This window comes from Acinonyx jubatus, chromosome B3 (assembly GCF_027475565.1).
Source record: "Acinonyx jubatus isolate Ajub_Pintada_27869175 chromosome B3, VMU_Ajub_asm_v1.0, whole genome shotgun sequence".
NCBI classification, from domain to species: Eukaryota; Metazoa; Chordata; class Mammalia; order Carnivora; family Felidae; genus Acinonyx; species Acinonyx jubatus.
Genome location: NC_069386.1, coordinates 132118896 through 132139074, shown reverse-complemented (window position 1 = coordinate 132139074; position 20179 = coordinate 132118896). Strand labels below are relative to the sequence as shown.

Here is a 20179-nt window from a genome sequence, read left to right as displayed (position 1 = left end):
CTCCAGAAGAGTTGGGGGCAATGTGGAAAACACTCTGGTCCTTCAGGCATTCACTACTTTACAGAACAAAGACCTTCCAAGCAAAGATGGATGTAGATACATGCTACACCTGTTTTCCAACCGATTTTACAATTAAGGGCAACTAGGGAATTAATAAATTTCTGGTGCATGGGCAAACTACTTGGGTTAGAAATTTTAGTTCCTTCGCAGTGTCCCAGTTGTTTCCTCAGTTACCTTGACCTCCACGTTTCTCTTTAGGAACTCCTAATCACCCATTTGGCTCTTGGGGCCGCAATGTCACCCCCTCACCAGCCCAAAATGAGAACTCGGCTGCAATACCACACTTCACCGGCAGATGCCGCAGGCTCAACACCTGGCAGCCAACTTCGAACTGACTACCAACCCAGCTATTTGATGCCTACTGTATACTTGAAAAGAAATACACTAGGCGCTTCAGGTCAACTCCACACTGGTTGGTTTACTCGGACAACGCGTGAGGATTAGATTAAATCGCATAAAGTGCTTTGAACAATGAACTGAATCGTAGTGTGAAATTATTACCAGCCCAAGGTGAGGTGGCAGAGACAGGAACTTGGGTCCACCGCACTTGTCTCAGCAGACTGGTCGGGTCCCAGGGCTTGCTTTCCATCCAGTTGGGCCCTTTTCCTTTCTCCTGTCTTCCTCCACTAAACTGCTGCTACGTCCTCCAATTTGGAATCCGATATTTGGCTCCTCTACAGCAATGAGGCGGTGGTTTTGAGGGTCGGGATCACAGTGGGGCGGGCCCAAGGAGCATCACCGTTCACCTACTGGAACTTTTAAAAGAGAGGCAGACCGGGAGGTGGCGCGGCGGGACGCAAGAGGTCGCGTTCTTACGGTCTAAACTCAACACTAAGTTTCCTCCTGTGACCTCCGGGCTCGCGCCCCATCTGCACGCGAGACCGACGCCAGCACGTGAGGGGGGGCGGGCTCCGCTCTTCTGCCACAGGCCGGGGCGGGGCCTCTGGCGGCACCTGGGCGGCTGGAACTCCGCGTGGCCGAAGGGCTGCACCTGCCCGGGGCCGGCGGTCTCGGGATCTGGCTCTGCTGTGCCCCTAGCGTGCGGTGGGTCGGGGACGACCCTCGGAAGCAGGGCGCCCGAGTCTCCGGCGCGCCTCCGGGTAGGCACGGGGGCGCCAGCGCCCGCGCGCTCTGGCCCGCACTGGGAGTTCGAGCCCGCCGCAGGCGCACGCGCGCAGGGAGGTGCCACGTGCTGGGGCCCCGAGCGCGGAGGCTGCTGCGCTCAGCGTGGGTGCGTGGCTGCGGCCCCACGTGGGGGCAGCCCCGCCTACCGCGCGGACGCCCCCTCCCCCCGCACACGTGCGGGCCTTCGCCCCCTCCCAGCTCCCGGCGCAGCAGCGCCCGCGTCCGGGATCCCGGCTCCGGCACCGCGAGGCGGCGCGCCGGCTGCCAGGGGCTGCTGAGGGGCGGGGCTGCCGCCCGCATTGTTCCTCCCCGAGTGGCGGGCCCTCCCCTTCCCCCAGCCCCGGGCGGGGCGCGGGGCCGCCGTAGCCGCGGAACGTGGGCTCGCGCCCCGCCTTTGTCTCCCGGGCGCGAGCCGCCGCAGCCCCGCGCCCGCCGCTTGCTGCCAGAGCCGCTTTGTGCCGCGGCGCGGGGGACCGGGGCGTGGAGCCGGCGGGCGCAGCCTCAGCATGGACGTGACCGTCTCGGAGCTCATGGAGCTCTTCCTGCAGAGCCCGCTGGTGACCTGGGTGAGTGCTCCCAACTAGCTCCTTGCCTTATTGTTGGTGCACCGGCGGTAGCCGTACGTTCTCTCTTCCCGGGGTACGGGGTAGCTTCCGGAACGCAAGGGACTCAGTAAGTGCTCCTGGCCAGGGTCGGGGTCTGAGCCCCGGGGTCCGGAGGCATTTCCAACTTGGGAGCCGTTGCGCCTGTTCCGACCGGGGTCTGAGCGGGTACACCTGTTCCCACTCGGGCGCTGGGCTGTGTCCCTGGAGTGGACAAGGTCTGAGTAGTCACCTGGGCCCCCCCATGACTTGATCACTCGAGTAAAGGACCCACTCTCCAAAAATATCCTCGTGTAGTTTCTGAATCCCTGAGGCCGGGTGGATGGCGGTGGGGATTGGGGGTTTGCGAGTGAGAACGTTTACAGGCTGGGGTCGGCGCAGTCCTTTCCAGTAGATTTGAGACGTGAGAAATTTATTGAAAACTCCCTTTTGGGGTTTTTTTTTTCTCCCCCCCCCCCTCCGCCCTGGAACGCTGGAGAAAAGCGGGGAGGAAGTTTTCCTCCTCTCTGGCTTCTGTTGCCTGGCACGAGGAGCCGGTAGAGGCCCTAGAAAAGGGTGGGCTTGGTGCCTGCTGAAGGGTGAGTGGGTGTGGGTGACCCCCTTTTCCTACACCGTCCCTGCTCGCCTTTACCCGAGAGAGCTTTAGACTGTGCGCTTGGGGGTGACTTTTCCTGTCTTTCTCTTTATGCCCCTTTCCTGGCAGGTGAAAACTTTTGGCTCATTTGGAAGCGGCAACCAGGACAACCTGACAATGTACATGGATTTAGCGGATGGCATCTTTTTGAACCAAATTATGTTGCAAATGTAAGTTATCTACAAGGAGAAAGGAAAAAATGATGCTTCAGAACGTTTAAAGTTGTAGAAATGGAACATGAAGTTGAAACAGGAGGGTTCTTTGCAGGCAGAGTCCCTGGTATTGCAGTATAGTATGAAGGTGACTTCTTTCCCTTGGGGATATGGAGAATTCCAGGACAGCAGGTTGGCAGCTTGTTTGGTACATTTGAAATCGAACGACTATCATCCTCTTGGTCTAGGTAGCACAATTGACTTCAAACTCAGATACTTGAGGTTTGAACTCTGAAATAAAAAAACAAAACAAAACCCTTTTTGGGGGCAAGGAACTGTAACGGAGCGTCTGGTTACAGGAAGTGTCTAGGGTGGACCCAGAGCATCTGTGAGGGACTATAAAGTTCCACTGTAGGTTGGGATGCCTGTGTTTCTGAGCTTTCCATTTCATCTTGTTTTCAGTTGCCCCGAAGCAAGTGCAATTGGTTAAGGCCCTTCCCCTGTATTGGATTTGAAGTCACTGTGTTAAGAGAGGCCCTGGGAGTCTCAGTGCTGTGGTACTGTTTGTCTTGAAGCACTCGCAGCTTAAACAGGGTCTTGGTGGAAGTTACACTTGTTAGCATGTATGTCTGACCACATCCTTTCCTGTTGCTGAATTCTGCAGAGCCTGTTTGATTGACAGCCTGCCACACGTAGGTGTCGGCTCTCCACTACGTTCTGTTTTTAACCCAGAAAGTGCAGGGAACACATTGGAACTGAGTGTCAGCATGATTCACAAGCGCTGGAAGCAAAATAAAACATTCTAATGTTCTCTGTGGATCGGCCCCTTGTGCTCACCTACTCACCTGCAACTAAGCAAGTTGTCATACTTGAACATGAAGCCATTAGCTAATGAGAATCAGCTTTGCGGCCCACACAGGAGGAGCACTTAGCTTGGGCATATTCAGAAAGTGTTTTAAATAGATCTACCTAAAAAGGCCTGTTTTTTAAAATTCCCTGGCAACACTCCTTCTTTTAGTAAGTCCTAGGGTGTCATGTTGTGTGAGAGACACTTCAGTTTGCCTGTTTCTTAATCTTAACAATCTTGTGTTTGGTTAGATTCTAAAAAGACAAATCTGTTGCCACTTTGGCAGCTCTTGTCTGAGAACATTGATGAAAACGAGTTTTCCTGGGGTTGTCAAACGTCATATTTAAGTTCTGGCAACTCTACCCCCATTTTGGTGGACCCCGAAAGTTACTGGATTTCATTGGTTCAGTGACCAGTGTGTCCTTACCCAAGCCCAAGACTGTTTAATTAAAAACAGCAGTATCCTCAGCCTTTTCATTCAGTTTTTACACCCAGGCGGAGGGGAGAACAAAAGCCCTGGGACTGTTTCTCTTTCTTCCCTGACCTTTGGAATTCCTGAAGCGTTTACCACTTGCTTGTAAATCAGGAGAGCCTGTTGGACCATTCCTTTGAGAAATGCCAGCTCATCACTTGTTCACACTTGGCCCGTGGCTAAATTCAGTTTGAAGGGCTTCTCCACTTCCCTTGACAATTTTATATGGTCTCTCCTCTGTGATATGCGAAGATAATCATTCTAGAAATGGGAGCTGATAAGTCCTCGCAGCTCTTATGGCCTCAAGCAGTGTTTCTGGTGCCTTCTGGCCAGGGTCAGGAACAGAGGAAAGGACACCAGGAAGCTGTTTGGGTGGCTTTCTGAACAAGGAAATCAAGGAGTGAATGGCTTCAGCAGCACACCGTTTACAGAATGACCCTGTTCCAGGTGATAGCAATCAGAACGTTGTTTGCACCTGGAGGCGGGTGGGGATTGTCTGGAAAGGAGACACAGGTGAACTTTTAAGGACGGTAATACTGATCTGTACATTGATCAGGACATTGATCATGAAATGAAGGACGTTTCATTTTTCAGAACTCATCAAGCTGTAACTTACGATCTGTGCATTCGCTCTATGTAATTACCTCAATTGAAAAAAAAAAAAAAGTGTTCCAGCCCTAGTGTTGACAGCCTAGGTAGCCAGCCAGGGTTTGAACCCTAGGTCAGTTTACACTCGCCAAGTGAGGCTGGGCACACACAGCTCAACACTTCAGTTTGCTCATCTGTAGAATGGGAAGTAAATTGCCTCCTTTAAGCGATGGTTGTGAGGATTAAAAGGGATGATGTGTTAGCGATTAGCACAGTGCTTGCCACTTAACAGGTATTAGTATCAATTATATATGTGCCATCTTAATCCAGAACGGATTTGAGGTGCCCCTTAGGAGTTTTTCCAGTCTACCTTTCTCCTACGTTGTTAGTCTCCTAGATTACTGCGTAGCTCATAGCCTTGGTCCTCTCTCAGCAAGCGCTAGGGCACAGCTGGACGCTGGGACCCGAGTCCAAGCCCCATATTTGACACTGTCTGTAAGCCTTGGTGTTCACATGTGCCAAATGGAGAAATGTCAGGCTAACTGGCAGGTAAGTGATAAGGCGATTCTGCCTTATCTCCTATGCTGATAGCTCCAACTGTGTGCTACTTGCCTATTTTGGTAAATTCTCCCCAAGTTGGTAGGACCTGGGAAAATTGTAGAGAGCAGTGTGCTCAGTGGGTTGCTGGAGCTCAGAAAAGAGGCATGTTACCTAACACTTCAGAGCCATATGGATGCCGGCGGGGGTCACGTGGCTGCACCTAGGCTTTGTCTCCGGCAACTGAAGAAGGCCACGGTAGTAGTCTCTTGGCCCTGGCCTCACGGTGACATCAGTGCCTGGAAGCAGGAAAGCCCTGTGGGCTCAGCTTTCAGGGGAGGCCCAGGTCTAGGAGAATTCTTTAGTGAAAGGCATTGAGTGGCTTGGAACAAGATGCATAGGGCACCCTGCTGAATAGTGCCTCTGTAAATGCAGTCTTTCTGGGTGATCTGCTGGTACCCAAGGGAAAACAAGATTTCTGATTCACTTTGGACACGTTTCTCACTGTCTCGTAGCAAAAGTATTTAAGCACTTGTCTGCCTGATGTTTTCAGGGACCAAGTTCACGTTCCCTTCTCTGCCACTTACTAGTTCAGCCACCTTGGGCAAATTACTTACATTCTCTAAGCCTCAACTTCGCTATCAGTAATAAGGGGATTGTATTTTATAAACTTGGGAGGATTGAATAAGATGATGTGTATAGAAAATGCCCAAGAAACGTCCATCATTGTTGGGAGTGAGGCCTGGGCCATGTTCGTGCGTGCACCCCCGTGCCTGCTCCAGCGTGCATCTGTACTTCTGAGAGCAAACACCTTCTGATTTGAGGCTGTGGCTGTTGAGTGCAGTTGGGAACTCGGGATTGGGACTGAGAGCCTGTGCCCTTGCAAGGCCTGTGGGGAGTCCAGCACTATTTGCTTTATTCAGACTCCCTTCTTTACCCCTCGTGCTCACTGCAAAATTCAGGATCTTTTTCAGGGGTTAGAAACCTCCTCAGGCCTAAGTTTCTAAAAGGCATTTGAAGGATAATTTTTTTTTTCCCCTAGTGTGCTGTAAGAGGAGTTCTATTCCTATTCGGTATCTGTGAAAGCTGAGGATATAAGGGCAAATACTTGTTGTTGAATGAGTTTGTGTTGGCAGGAAAGTGTTGGCGCAAAAATTTTTACTTGTGAACTTAAGTGATTTCCTTTTTTGGCTACAGAGTATGACATGGGGGCTTTCAGTCCTTAAAAATAACACCAAGGGGGCACCTTAGTCAGTTAAGCATCTGACTCTTGAGCTCAGGTCATGATCTCACGGTTTCTGGGTTTAAGCCCTGGGTCAGGCTCTGCATTGACAGTGCAGAGCCTGCTTGGGATTCTCTCTCTCCCTCTCTGTCTCTGTGTCTCACGCACTTGCTTGCTGTCTCTCAAGTTGAAAAAAAATATATTTAATTACACCAAAAGTTTACATTCGTTGCAGGAGAATAAGAAATGGTGAGCAAAATAAAATTACCTATAATTTTACCACAAAGAGGTAGCAGTGCTAATCTGTGTCTTCTGAATGTCTATAGTAAATAGGTATATGTTCCTTAATGTATTTTTATGCAAACTTGGGACACACTACCAGATGTTTGCACCCCCAGTGCCTCTCTCCTGCCCTCTGACATCTAGATATTGTGGAAAGAAGATCTTGTTGTTAATGATGGCTTTTGGGGATGTGCAGTTGGTGCAATGGTTATATGATGTCCTCTTTCTGGGATCTAGGACCAAGTACGGCCAGTGTGACCTGGCCTTCACAGAATGACAGTCTAGGGCTGGAAGGATCCTACAGTCATTTTGCAGATGAGCACCCTGGGGCCCAGAGAACCTTGGCCAGTCCTGCACCCCGGACTGGAGTCTGTGTCTTCTGACCCATTTCCTGCAGCATAGAAAGGTGGAGGTTACTCAGTGCTGGGAGAGTGAGGATGAGCCTTACTTAACCCTAGTTGACTTTTGTTTCCAGTTGTTTCCTCATAGCCTCTCTACCCTGAGAGCCTCAGTTAGAAGATGGGAGTACTAATGATCGTGATAATGAGTCTAATTACTCATATGGTAAGCATCGAATGAGGCTCTTTTGTAGTGTTGTTTCTCTTAGCTGAACTGGGAGAACAAAAGCCGAGATGGTCAGAGGCTTCCCTGCTGTTACCTGAGGAGCACCCAGGTCTCCACCGCCCCCTCCCCATGCCTTGTGCGTTGTGCCTTTGCTCACGCAGTGAACGTGTATTCCACCACGCGTGCCGAGGCCCTCTGACTCAAAGCTGGGACCGCAGTAGCAAAACAGAAAAAGTCCTGCGTGTTCTCGAAGTTCAGTTTTAAGAAGTACTTTAGTCACATTATGAACTTGTTTCTCATCTCTTGAGATAACCTAAGCAGAGGAGAAGTGAGCCTTTGAGATAAATTATTTGTAATGTTAGGTATACTTCTGTAGCTAACAATGCCTTTGTGGTTTACGTTCTGAATGCCGCCTCTATTCCTAAATTAATTTCCACTGAACTGTTAACCTTTGTTTTCTCAGTAATGAATGGCTCCAAGAGAAATCTAACGTGCAAATGGCTTGGCCAGGCTCCATTACCGTGTGGGGACAATAAGACATGTTGTCACATGACAGTTGAAAAGAGATTCCCTGGTTGACCCAAGGTACCCATGCGATTATTTTAGGGGATACAGGGTGTTCAAACAAAATCCATGGCTGACAACATGTAATGCATAAAGGGGTTTGCATACACATGAAACGATAGGGACTTGTGGTGTATATGTCAAATGTTTAACGGCTGAATTCCAAACAGTTCATGTTATTAAGAAAAAGATTATACTTCCAATGACATTTGAAAAGATTTCTATTTGTAAATTTTTTTTGGTCAGTTTTGTGTTAGTTGGCTTTGGGATGAGTCGAGTGGCATTGAGGTTGATTTCCTTAACTCTCCTCCCCCACCCCCATTCCTGTGCTCCTGTCTCCTTGTGGGCCGATTACTGAGGAAGAGGCTGACTCTGCCTTCACACCACCCCGGGGAGGTTCAGCACCCTTATCACGGAGCCAAGATGACAGATGATGAAGCCCTGAAAACAGCCCTCATTTCAGTTAGCTCTCTTTGTGGAGGATGGGACAGGCACCTGGGAGGGAGGGCTTTGTTGTGGAAAGCATCGCGTGGTACCTGGGGAGGCGGAAGCTGAATTTCTTTTCCTGACTCCGTTCTCTTCACATAAGCATTTTTGAAAAATGTTCTGGACGTAAATGAGAGGAATGATAAATCACTTGATTCAGATTTCTAGTTTCATCGCAGCTGGACCTGACTTTTGCCTGAGATTGGAAAATAAATGACGCTTTGGGGGTTTCCCACATGAATTATTTATATCTCTGCTCTTAGCCTTTCTCATAGGGTGCGTGTATGTCATACCCTGTCACAGACTCGGGTTTTTCGGGGGTAGAGTTGTGTCCCTGAAATGTCAATCACCGGCAGGACCAGCCTAGACCAATCTGGTTGACGGGGTGGGGGAGGGGGAGATGGAACTTTAATAATTTTGATTTATTGTCAGAAAACATTTTTTTTTCCTTTTCTTTCTTGGTATTTAGTATATTTTGGTCTGTTCAGACTTGAACATTTTGTTTTGTTTTTTTTAAGTCTGTTTATTTTGAGAGAGACAGCGTGGGGGGCGGGTAGAGAGAAAGGGAATCCCAAGCTGGCTCCCCACTGTCAATGCAGAGCCTGACACAGGGCTGGAACTCATGAAACCGTGAGATCATGACCTGAGCCAAAGCCAAGAGTTGGACACTTAACTGACTGAACCACCCAGGCGCCCCTTAACTTTTTTAATCTTGAAATCTTGGGATGGGTTATTGGTTTTTATACAGTATAACCTTTTGGGTCTGCACTGGCATTTGGTGGTGGATTATGGGTGTTGCTAGCAGTAGGCATGGAAATAGCATTGACTCCAGACGGGGGATGGGGAAGCAGGGAGGTGAGGAGGCGCCCCCACCCAAGATCCGGGGATTGGCAGTAGCAGAATAAGGATTTGACTCAATCCACAGTCATGGCTGCATAGTAACCGAGGCTGGAGGGGAGGACGGGAGGTTCACTCTTGCCTGGGAATGGGGGTGCGTGGCAGATGATGCGATACGCAGTTTCCATTCTCCTCTTCCTTCTCTAGTGACCCCAGACCAACAAATCAGCGCATCAACAAGCACGTTAACAACGATGTGAACCTCCGCATTCAGAACCTGACCATCTTGGTGAGAAACATTAAGACCTACTACCAGGTAAGGGCCAGGAACTCTGTCCCCCCAGGGTTCTGCTGCGCCTCTGGCAGTCTCGTCACTCAGGCGGTTTCCCCACAGGAAGCTGAGAGGAAATGGTGTTCATGGTTAGGCATCTACTCGCTAACGCTTGGTGTATTTTCACTTTCGTATTTTTTGGGGGTGTCATGAGAAGGGTCTGATGTTGGATCACTTTGTCTGGTGAACGTCCTTTGGGCTGTGTGCCCAGCATCGTGTATGGTGTGGTGGGGGTTCCCAGAGATGGCCCTCCATTCATAGCCACAGCCTCAAGCGTGCAGCTGAACGGAGACTGGCTCCGGGGGGCGGGGCGGGGGCACCCTGACGTGGTGTCACCCACAGCTCAGTGAGCTTTTGTTCAGGAGCAACTGCAAGGGTTGGGGTGGGGGGGACCACAGAAGGGTTATGCTTGAGCCCCCAGCTTGCAGACAGGGATTCATGGTGAGGAGTGTCCGTTTGTTAGGGTCTCCCTGTATCTCACTGGCAGATAGGTGATGGGTTGGGCAAGGGGGTCTGCCGGGGAAGGCCTGTTAAAATCCATCCCAGCCTTGGGACGGTCAGGTGAGAGTCTTTGATATTGATTGTAAATGGATTTAAACTGTGTCTCAGAACCCTGGTTTTCCAACTTCATAGCAGTGAAACAAGAATTCTTCCCTCTGTGCATTTTTCCTGAAGCCCCAAGTGAAGCCCTAGTGACTCTGATTGACTTGACAGGTCCTAGTGGTCTCTACTCAGCTCCCCTCTCTCCCTTTGGGGATCTCTGTGGGTTCCCAGGACCCCAGGGAACACCATTTGAGAACGACTGCTCAAGAACAAATCTTTTCCAGAATTCATGCTGGGGCTTCCCTGATTGCTTGGGCAGACTCTGCTTCTGAGACCTGTTCCTAGCATCCACTTTCTGGACCGTAACTCCGTCTTGGTGCTGGGGTTCAGGGGCATCTTTCAGAGTGGAAAGATCCCTGCAGACATGAGGTAGGCTCCCTCTCTGTCCTGTGTGGTGCAGTGGTTGCTGGCTCTGAGGTGAGCTGAGGCCTCATGCAGGGCCAGCTCCTGCTGAGGGCTGTGGTGGCTGCAGGGGCCCTTCTTCTGACTCAGTACAAATTTGGGAGCAGATGGGAGAGGGAGGGAGTGGACTGTGTCCGGGGTTTTCCGAGATGATTGTTTCCACCCTCTCATTGAGATCGGGGTGTGTGAGAGAAGGCTTCGGTGCTAGGACACTTTCCCTGAGCAGCCAATTCCACAAGCCACCTGAGCTCATTCCATGGCCCAGCACCTTGGACTCTCTGAGCAGCTTCTGGGAGACTTAGGTCCAGCCCTGCCCTATTAGTCCCAGGTAGATGCCAGCTGTGCTGAGGAGAGGGCCTGAGCCAGCTGGATCTGTGGGGTGAAGTGGGTTTGTTTCCTCATCTGAGGGGTGCCACACTCGGGGCCGGGCATGCTGCAGGCAGGCAGGAAATACTCAGCGAGTGTTCCCCTGGAGACGGCCACAGGCAGGGGAAGTTGGGTAAAGGTGATTGGCCTGCCAGTGAACTTCAGTCTGGGCGTGGAAGGGGCTGTTCAGCATGTACTCAGGGCTTGATCCCTGTCTGCAGGTACCTTCAATGGTGTGTGCTAAGTGCCTGGAGAAGTGGATGGTGCAGATAGTTGGGAGAGACAAGATCTCTAACCCATGTTGCAGGGTTGGAGAGGGGGAAGGCTTCTTGGAGGAGGGGGCACCTGAGTGGAGTCTTGGTAGGTGATTGAGTTTCCAAGTTTGGAAGGTCATGGGAGAGAAAGGGGAGGGGTGTAGAGGTAGAGGAAGACATGGAGGCACGAGTCAGGTCTGTCCTCGATCTGTCAGGGTCCACATTTTCTGCAGCTGCTCAAATGAAGGTTTGTTTCACTAAGTTTTAGATGAATCAGAACTGGAGAGGATATGAACATAAGAGATCCCAAAATTCAGAACCGGTGTGCAAGGCTGGCCAGGGCTAACAGCCCTGTCGATAAGTTGACAGGTGTGTCTCAGGCCCGAGACATGGCAGGGAGGTGGTACCCTCTCCCTGGTTGGTGGCAGTGATGAAGGGCTCAAGTGGAGGTGATGGCGTGCAGGGGCTGTCCTCTGCTCTTGCTGGTCCAGGAGGTCGCATGCTGATGGTGAGCAGTGGCTCCTGACAGTCCAGCCGAAGGGAGTTTGACGCTTATTTGAGACAGTGTCCGTTTGGAGGCAGATTGCTGCTCTGTGTCAAGTTCCAGAAGGTGAGAAACTGGGAGGAAAAGATGTCTAGTCCATGCTCAGGGCCCAGGAAGTCTCAGAGGTAGAAGGGAGGACCCTGCATCCTTGTTCTGCTTCTGCACTGTTAACCCTTCGAGGGCAATGCTGGTGTGCATTAGCAGCCCAGTCCAGAGTGAATATTTGCTGAAGGCACTTGCTCAAGGCCGCAGAGCCGTTCTTGCCCCTCAGTCCTGCTTACGTGGAGAAGGCTAGCAGGCCATTTGCTCTCTGGGCTGGCACACGTTAGACGTGGGCAGTTGTGTATATTTTTTCCTTCCGATTTATTGTAAAATTAAGCTCTAGTTCTGTAAGTAATATGTGCTCTTTGTAAACAACTTGGAAAATAAGTAGCAAGAAGAAAAGAACACCCACAATCCCACCACCTAAAGACAATCCCTATTAACGTTTTTACTGTTTCCTTCCAGTGTTTGCATGAATAGTTTTTGTTTTACATGGTTGTGGTCGTGCCATATATACAATTGCATATCCTGCTTTTTTTCCTTCCACCTGACATTCAAGTGTAGACATAATTGGTTATTATTATAAAAGGTCACTCAAGAAAAGTTTCCAAGAGAGGTACTGCCCGAGTCCCTTTGTGAAAGTGGCCTGGCAGGTTGTGAGGGCTCAGGATGAAGCAAGACAAATGTCATTCCTTATTGTTACAAGGGTGGCCTAGAAGGGTGAGAGGCTGCCCCCAAGGGAGTGGGACTCCCACTTGGCTGTGGCTTTTCGGTAGACTTGAGACATTGAGTCTTGCCTGTGGCTTTTCTGAGACATTGAGGTCACAGAAGCCAGCCTTGAGTGTTGTTTGCCAAGCAGTGGTTCTGCCTTTGGCGGTCCCCTTCTTTTCAGAGGCACCATGGGACAGGGACAGTTAGAAAGGATGGGGACCTCTCTTGAATAGCGTGGGCTTCTGTCACAAGGAAACTCAAGTTTTGGCTCTGAAAACCTTCGGAGACAACGATCCTTGACCTTTTGCTGGGGCAGAACATAGACGGTGGGTAAAAATAAGCATGGCCAGTCTCAGTCTGACCATTGGTGCGTCAGCCAGATCTCAGGCTGCCTTCTGACCTGCCACTTGGACTTCTCTGCCGTTGGGGCCTAGATTCTGCATTTTAGAAGTTCTCCAGCTGTTAGTCTTGCCATCCTTCCAGCAGGATTGGGAATCACTGGGCTTTCTCAAAGTGTGGTCCCCAGGCCAATGGTATTGACATGGCCTAGGAACTTAGTAGAAGTGGGGATCCTCAGGCCCTTCTACAGACCTCCCCAGCCCCACAGTCTGTCTTAACAAGCCCTCCAGGTGATTCTGATGCACATTCTCGTGGGAACCAAGGGTTAGAGCGTTTCTAGTGATGTCCAGAAGAGGCATCTTCAGCCAGGTGTCCCCAGGTGACTCCTGTCCATCAGGTACAGAGGCACATCTCATGTGTCCTGGGACAGTGAGGCAGAGAAGAGAGTGCCTGGTTTGGTCTGTGGCTTTTGCAGAAGAAAAGGCTGGCAGTCCAAGGTGGAGGTACCTGCTCCAGGATGAGTCTCTGCAGATAGGACATGTGCTGAGGCTTGGAGGAAAGGCAAGCTTAGACCAGAACTGCACGCTGCTTCCGGCCACCTGGCTGGCCAGCTTTGAGCCCGGCATCATGTGATGCTTGTTTCAGTGCTCAACAACCAAGCCCTTCTTCATCTGAGTCTTTTTTAAGTTAAAGTTTGGATTTATAGAATGGTTCTTTTTTATATTCAGATTCTTGAGTGTTTATATTAAATGCATGTTCATTTGATAGTGGAGCCAGTAGGAAAATATGGCTAGTATAAGCAGAAATCCCTGGTGCAGCAGTGGCTGTGCGTTTGTTCTTTGGGGTTTGTGCGTGAGTGTCCCATTGCCATTACCTGCCCTGGATACCTGCACCCTTGTTCTGCCTCCTGACAGTCAGGGCCTACTTGTCATGTGAAGTTTCTGAGGCTTTTTTTGGCTTTATGCTGCTGGGAAGCATTTCAAACAGAGGCTTGGATAAATTCACTGTGTGTTGATCTTTGTTGTCAGGTACACATATAGATCTCTGTCCTGAAATCGGGACCCTCAGGCGGATGTAGAGACCCACCTGCAGAACTTACCCTGAAATGAGAAATTTGCGGGGTTTCTTTGAGCTTCTCACCTTAACTGATCATGTACCGGAATAGTCTGCGTTCCCTCTCTGGGCCGCCTGAGTTCTCATCTGTCAAGAAGTGGATGGGCCCTCAGGGGCCTCAGATTCCACAGTCACGCAGTGGCCGGAGACATCTGACAGGTCACCTCAAGGAAGCTCTGTTTTATGAGTTCCTTGAACTTGGCTCTTCTGAGCTCTCGTCTCTCGCCATGGTCAGAAGACCAGAACCAACCCAGAATATTGTTCTTTATCTCAGAAGAAAAGCAGAGTAGAGAATCTGGGGTTGCCTTTTATCTTTTGTAGTCTCTTTCCTTTATTGCCTTGAAAAGCAAAAGTAGTACGATGGTCATAATGCACCCTTGTGTCTCTGTTAAAAATAAATGTGAACGTGTGAGTATTGTTCATATCTGCTTTAGGTTCCCCGCCCCCCCTACATTTCTCTGATAGAAGTCCCTAGGATGCCTCCTTCCCTCCCTCCCTGGAGACGATCCCATTGTTAATTTGGTGGGCGTCCAGTTCATGGCTTTACACTCTTGTGTGTATATATGTTTACGTGTATGTGTGCATATATGTTGTTTTTTGTGGTACCTTTAGATAAAACTTCATGTACCGTCTGTACCTTTTCCCCACTCAGCCAGTTTTTGCTACCTGTCTGTTTCCTGTAGTGGTTGTATTTGATAGGCATGGGCTGGCTAGTTAAAATTAGAAGTATCTCTAGAAGTGTGTTCCCTCAGTTGGAGAAAGGAAAGACTTTTATCAAAAGTAAGAATAGAAGGAAATGTACGTTTGATATCATTGGTGGGAACATAGTAAACTTCATAGGTCCCTCTCGAGAATTCATGTGGTCTGTAGCGTTTAGTGTTTAGTTCAAGCAAAGCCTCCTTAGGTGGGTGTGGTCTGCTTTGATGGATAGGGACAGTGCTCAGGGGAGCTTATGGTCCACACAGGCCTTTTCTACAGTACCAGTACCTGCAGAATTTGCTTTGTGAAAAATACATTGTATCAGATTTGCGGGGGAGTACTCATCTTCTCCACTTTTGATTTTATAGAGGAGGGCTGTGAGGCTTCACAGGAGACGGAGGGGGGATATTCTTTAAAAAAATTTTTTTTCTTTTTTTTACATTTATTTATTTTTGAGAGAGAGAGCACAAGTGGAGGAGGGGAAGAGAGCGAAGGAGACACAGAATCCCAAGCAGGCTCCAGGCTCTGAGCTGTCAGTGTAGAGCCCCATGCGGGGCCTGAACTCACGAACTGTGAGATCATGATCCGAGCCGAAGTCGGGCGCTTAACTGACTGAGCCACCCAGGCGCTCTGGAGGGGGGGATGTTCTTGATTTTGTAGCTTATATTTACGTTTTGAAGACGTTAAAAGTAACATTTTTTAAAAATTTCTGATCGCAGATGGGGAGAAATCAGGAAAAGTAAGTTCACCCATGATCATGCCACTTAGAGCTGCTGTGGTTAACGTTTTGGTGTTTATGCCTCGCATCTCTGCGTCTGTGTGTACATGGGTTTCACAGTGTGGATTATATCCTCTATGCTGTTTGTAACCTTTCTTTTCACTTACTGTGCAGTGAGCATTTTCCCACGTCACTAAATGTTCTTTCATTACGTGAATTTTAATGTCTACATGGCACTTGATGGCTCCACCATTGTCGCTGGTACGGAGTTATTTCTGTCTCAGAATTATAAACAATACAACCATGAACATACTTGGTACTTGAGCCTTTCAACAAATGTTTTCATTTCCTTGGGATAAATTCCTGGTATGGAATTGCTGGGTCAGAGGGCATGAATACTTTGAGGACCCCGGTTGCTCACTGCCAGAATTGCCTTGTTTTTCTGGCCGGATTGCCCGTTGGCGCCCTTTGCGTATTAAGATGTGCAGTGTTTCATATCGCTGCTGAATGAATAATGAAGATTTCTGTGTCTCTGCCGTGTGGATGAAGGTCTGAGATTTTTACTGTATGCCTGGGCACGTTTCCTTGTGTTGGAGTATTACTGGATGCTGGTCTGGAATCTCCAGCAGGACAGCCTTCCGGCAATTGTGGTGTGGTGACCGAATGTGGTCGTGAGCTGTGAGGTGCAGCCCCAGGCCTGGGAGGCCTTCATTAGAGAGGCCCCTGTGTCCTGTCCCCAGTCAGGGGTAGGAGCTCTTTTTCTGTTAATGGGCTTGACCCGGGAGCTTGCCTACTTCCCTGTGACTATTCGCGGTCAGTTTAAAGTGCAAGAGGGAACCTTCCAGGCTGTGTTGGGAAGTGAGCCTGAGAGGGGCGGTGGTCTGCACGGACCCCTCCTTTCCTCTTTCCTTCATCTCACTTCCTGTCCCTCATTGTCTCTAGTGCAGTGATGAAATGTGGGCTGAGGAAGCCCTGGGGCCCAGAGGGGAGGGTGTCACTCGCTAGGGGTTGCCTGGTTCCTTTCTCTTTCTTGTTGTTAAAGCATTTCTCCAGACCTGAGGTGCCCACCTCCAGTGGGTGGAAGAGAGGCCACAGGGCACAGGAGGGAGTTCCCCAGCCTGGGAAAGGGCAAAGCCCATGGGGAGCTTTCTGTAGGGCGTGACACTTGTCCTGAGTCTTGGAGGATTGGCAGGGAGCTAGGCTGGCTGAAAATGGGGTGCATGGAAGGGGGTGTCCTGGGAGAGGAAAAGCACCTGCAAAGCTGTGGAGACAGCCTGAGGACTGATTGAATCACTTCAAGGTGGCTAGAGGTTGGGTGTCTTTGTGGGTGTTGATGGGGGGAGCCTGGAAAGATGAGGAGGTTTCAGGGAAGTGGATGCCATGCTAATGAATTTGAACTTCATCCTAAAGGACTTGGGAGTCTTTGGAGAGTTTTTAAAAGGGAAAGTTTAAAAAAGGCAATGCTGGCACCAGCATGAAGAACAGATTGGTGTCAGAGGGAGTGGGGAGTCAGGGCAGATCATGGGGGTCTGGACCAAGGCAGGGGCGAGGGGACGAATTCTGAGAGACTCCGTGGGGTGTTGCCCATATGGGGCTATGGATAGCAGCGTGCTTGGTACCCCACCTGGAGCGAGCTTCTGAGGGGAGGGCAGAATGCATTACCAGACCCAGGACCACTGAGAGCTGCAGCAGATCTGACCCTCACTCCCACCAGGGTCCTGGGGTTCAGGACCCGCCTGATGGGGTGGCCGTGACTCTGAGTCAGCTGGAGGGGGGCAGCTTTCAGGGCCACTAGAATTCTGTTTTTCTACACTAAACAGAAGGTATTTACTCCTGACCTGTGACCCTTCCTGTCCTGCTGACCAGGGTGGGGCAAATGGGGCTGAAGACCCAGGGTCATGTGCTTTGCAGTCCCAAATCTACCAAGAGGCAGGTTTTGTTTCCGCAAAATGGGAGACTAAGTGTCAGTTGAACTTGATTTATTTGTTTTTTTCTCCTTTTTGTTTTAGAAGAAATGCTGTCGAGGCATATGAAATAGCAAAGCAGGAACTTCGAGACTTAGTTTTTACCCCCGTCAGAAGGCTAGAAGAAGATAACCGTGCTTCCTATGAGCCAGGCCCTGGCATAGTGGGGAGGAAATTGCTGTCCCCATTTTACAGATTAGAGAAGGGAGGCTCAGCAAATAAGATATGGAAACAGCCCCGGAGAGCTGCAGGGTTTCTTGGTCGTTGGTTGCTTGGTGAAATGCCTTTCTAAGAAGCCTTCTGTAGTCCATTGTGTAGGGAGATAGCTTGCTGTAGGTAGAGAGTCTGTTTTATAAAGGTTGGCAGGGCCACCAGGAAGGATCTGCACTGACACCAGAGTGAGGTGGATCCTGAGCTCAGAAGCTTCGCGTGGTGGGCCAGGTTGGGAGCGCTGCTTCCTGAGGCTCTCCCGTGTTGAAAACTAGATTTCACACCAGCTGGAGCCCCAGAGGAAGGGACTGGATTGCTTCAGGCACCTTGTGAGGCCAGCAGTTCCGGGGTTGGGCAGTGGGTGGGATGGAGGGAACAGCTGGCCTCAGACTTCATCCTGCACCCCCAGAGCAGCAGGAAGCGAGAATCGGGGTTAATTGCAGAGGGTGGGGAGGGGTGAAAGGTGGGTCTGATGTAATTAGTGAAGCTGGAATTTGGCCAGGCCATGGAGGCTGAAGGCGAGGAGGGGAGAGAGAGAGACACACACAAAGACAGAGGAGGCGGGGGAGTATGTATATAGACACCATCCTTTCTGGTCTGTGTGGGCTCCCCCTCCTGGCCTTGAGTCCAGACCTTGAACTGTTGGGGCTTTGCCTCCTGTCCCTGAGCTGCCACACCTTCCCTCCCAGGTGCTGACGGTGCCACCCAAGGCCCCTTGGGCTGCCAGCTGGCTTTGGGCTGTTCACAGCACGGAGCCCAAAAACCTGGTACAGGATTGGCCCAAGGGACCCACTCAAACCTCTGCTTCTGCGAATCCGAACTTTGTCCCAGCTCCTCTCCTTCTTCTGAACGGCCCTTCTTTCCTGAATCCTGTTTCTGATACATGTTCTCTCGCCATGAATTTCCTTCTTCACTTTTAGCTCAAGTTTTCTCATAGCCAGTGGCCATTCGTTTAAGAAGGGTCTTTTTGTGAGCCCTTCTCCGAAGGTCTGGGCACAGAACGGAGCCGGGGTGGAAGCTTGGCTGGGGGCTGGGGGGGGGTCACCCCACCACCGGGCAGGTGGTCTAAATTTGTGCTTCCAGCAGAATATCGGCTAAGCCAGGCCGCGAAGCTCTCCGATGCCGAGGATGGGCCATGCTGCTTGTAGGTGGAGCGAGTTGGCGTCCTTTTCAGTTAGCTCTTGTTGTTCACACATTCAGAGCGGAGCCGGGAGTGTTGAGGATCCAGCACTGCTGGGTGAATGAAGGTGGTGGAAACAACTTTCGTAGTGCACTAGGCACCAGAGACGTAGGAAGCGGTTAGAGGCACCGATGCCCTTTGTGACGAAAAGGAGGGAAGTGGATTTCTCAAGGTTTGAGAAAAAAAGAAGGGTCTCTCCCTTGCCTTGGGTTTTGGTGTTTGGTGCCGAGATCAGCATGTGGGATGTTACAACTCCTTTGTCAGGAGGAGTCCCTGAAGAACTTGCCCGGGCAGGCTTCGCCCCTCCGTAAAGCCGCCCGCGTGGCTCACGTCCAGGGCTAATGGCAGTTTTCCTTATTCAGCCTTTCTTTCTGGAAAGGCAGAGTTTTTCTCCTACTTGGCCACAGATTCGGGGCCTTGGTCCTTAATCTTAAGATAGAATTGCAGTCGTTTTTCTGGTATTGAGGAGGAAGACCAAGGAGGATGAGGAAGTGCTCTTAAATCAGTGGGTTCAGCAAGGTTGATGGAGGTGTTGAAGAGGCCCCCAGTTCTGAGTTTGTTGGTGGTATGTTGACGGAAGGTGGAGGTTTTGGAAGGGCTGTGCCAGCTACACCCTGCAAGGTTTCCATTGGCTTGGGATTTAGGTTTCTCAAGAGGTTAAGGGCGGGAGGGAGGTGTTTGAAGTATAGGGCCATGCTCTGACCCTATACTGACCCTATATCCTATACTGATGGGGCACAGCGCAGCTTTGGTGGGGGGGGTCGGGGGGAGCCTCCCATTGCTTCTGTCCACCTAGAAAAGGAGGCAAAACTGAAAAGAACAAGCCCTTCACTCAGGGTCTCAGGATTGCAATTCAGGGAGCACCAAACATGACCAAGTAACCAGAGAGTCTCCCACTTGTGTGGGGAAAGTAAGGGGTTTTTATGAGAAAGAAGAAAAGGGGGTGATTACATGATGCCGATAGGGAAAAGGAGAGAAAAAGCCTGCTAACGTAGGCCTGATGGGTTGAGCTGCTTCTGATGACTTATCTCATTATTTTATTGAAGCTACCAAACACAACCGTCCCTGATGTGTATTAATTAATTTTACTGTCCTCATATGATACAACTGCCAGTTGCTCTGTTGAAAGTTTATGAGCAACTGCTAGTAAAACTATTGCCACTTCTGGCCCAGTTCAAGAGTTCGTATCAGTTGGAAAGGAAAATGGAGCTTGAAAGCATGGTGTCCAGAAACGTCGTATGGTGGCACACTTCCGTTGGCTGGGAGGGGGTAGTCGGGTTTGCTTTTCAGCTGGGAGCAGGATGTTAGCCACTGGCCCATGGAATGGATGAGTGAGCTCTGTGGGGCGAAGGCCAGGAAGGTGAAGCCAGAGGGGGAAGAACCAGATGGAAGCTGGGGGGCGGGGGCAGAAGTAAGGGCAGACTCCACTGCTTTGTCAGGTTGGGTCATGTTATTCTTTCAAGGGTCTAGAAACTTGTGTGTCCCTGTTCCTACCGATGTGACTTAGGCTGGATCATTGAACCTCCCCTGTAAAGTGTGGGTAATACCATATTGCAGGTTGTCATGAGGCTCAGGTGAAATAGTGCCAAGTTTCTTGAGTCTGTGAATGCTCATGGCAGTGGCTCCTCTCCCAGGCTGACCTGGCATTTGGTCAGTATGAAGGGGCCAAACACAGCACAAAAAGGAACTGTAAGCCTCTGTCTGCAGAGGCGCGGGATCCTGCAAGCTCAC

The 20179-nt window shown here is 50.4% G+C and overlaps 1 protein-coding gene across 4 annotated transcripts in view; it reads left to right on the top strand.

The window, feature by feature from the left end:
• Positions 1–1553: 1553 nt before the first annotated feature.
• Positions 1554–20179, top strand: part of CCDC88C (coiled-coil domain containing 88C) — a 128737-nt gene continuing 110111 nt past the window's right edge. For all 4 annotated transcript variants that reach the window (XM_027066434.2, XM_053224836.1, XM_027066433.2 and 1 more), the window contains exons 1-3: positions 1554–1751; positions 2491–2591; positions 9180–9288. In XM_027066434.2, the coding sequence (XP_026922235.1) occupies positions 1692–1751; positions 2491–2591; positions 9180–9288 (270 nt within the window). In that variant the 5' untranslated portion in view covers positions 1554–1691. The remainder of the gene's footprint in view (positions 1752–2490; positions 2592–9179; positions 9289–20179) is intronic.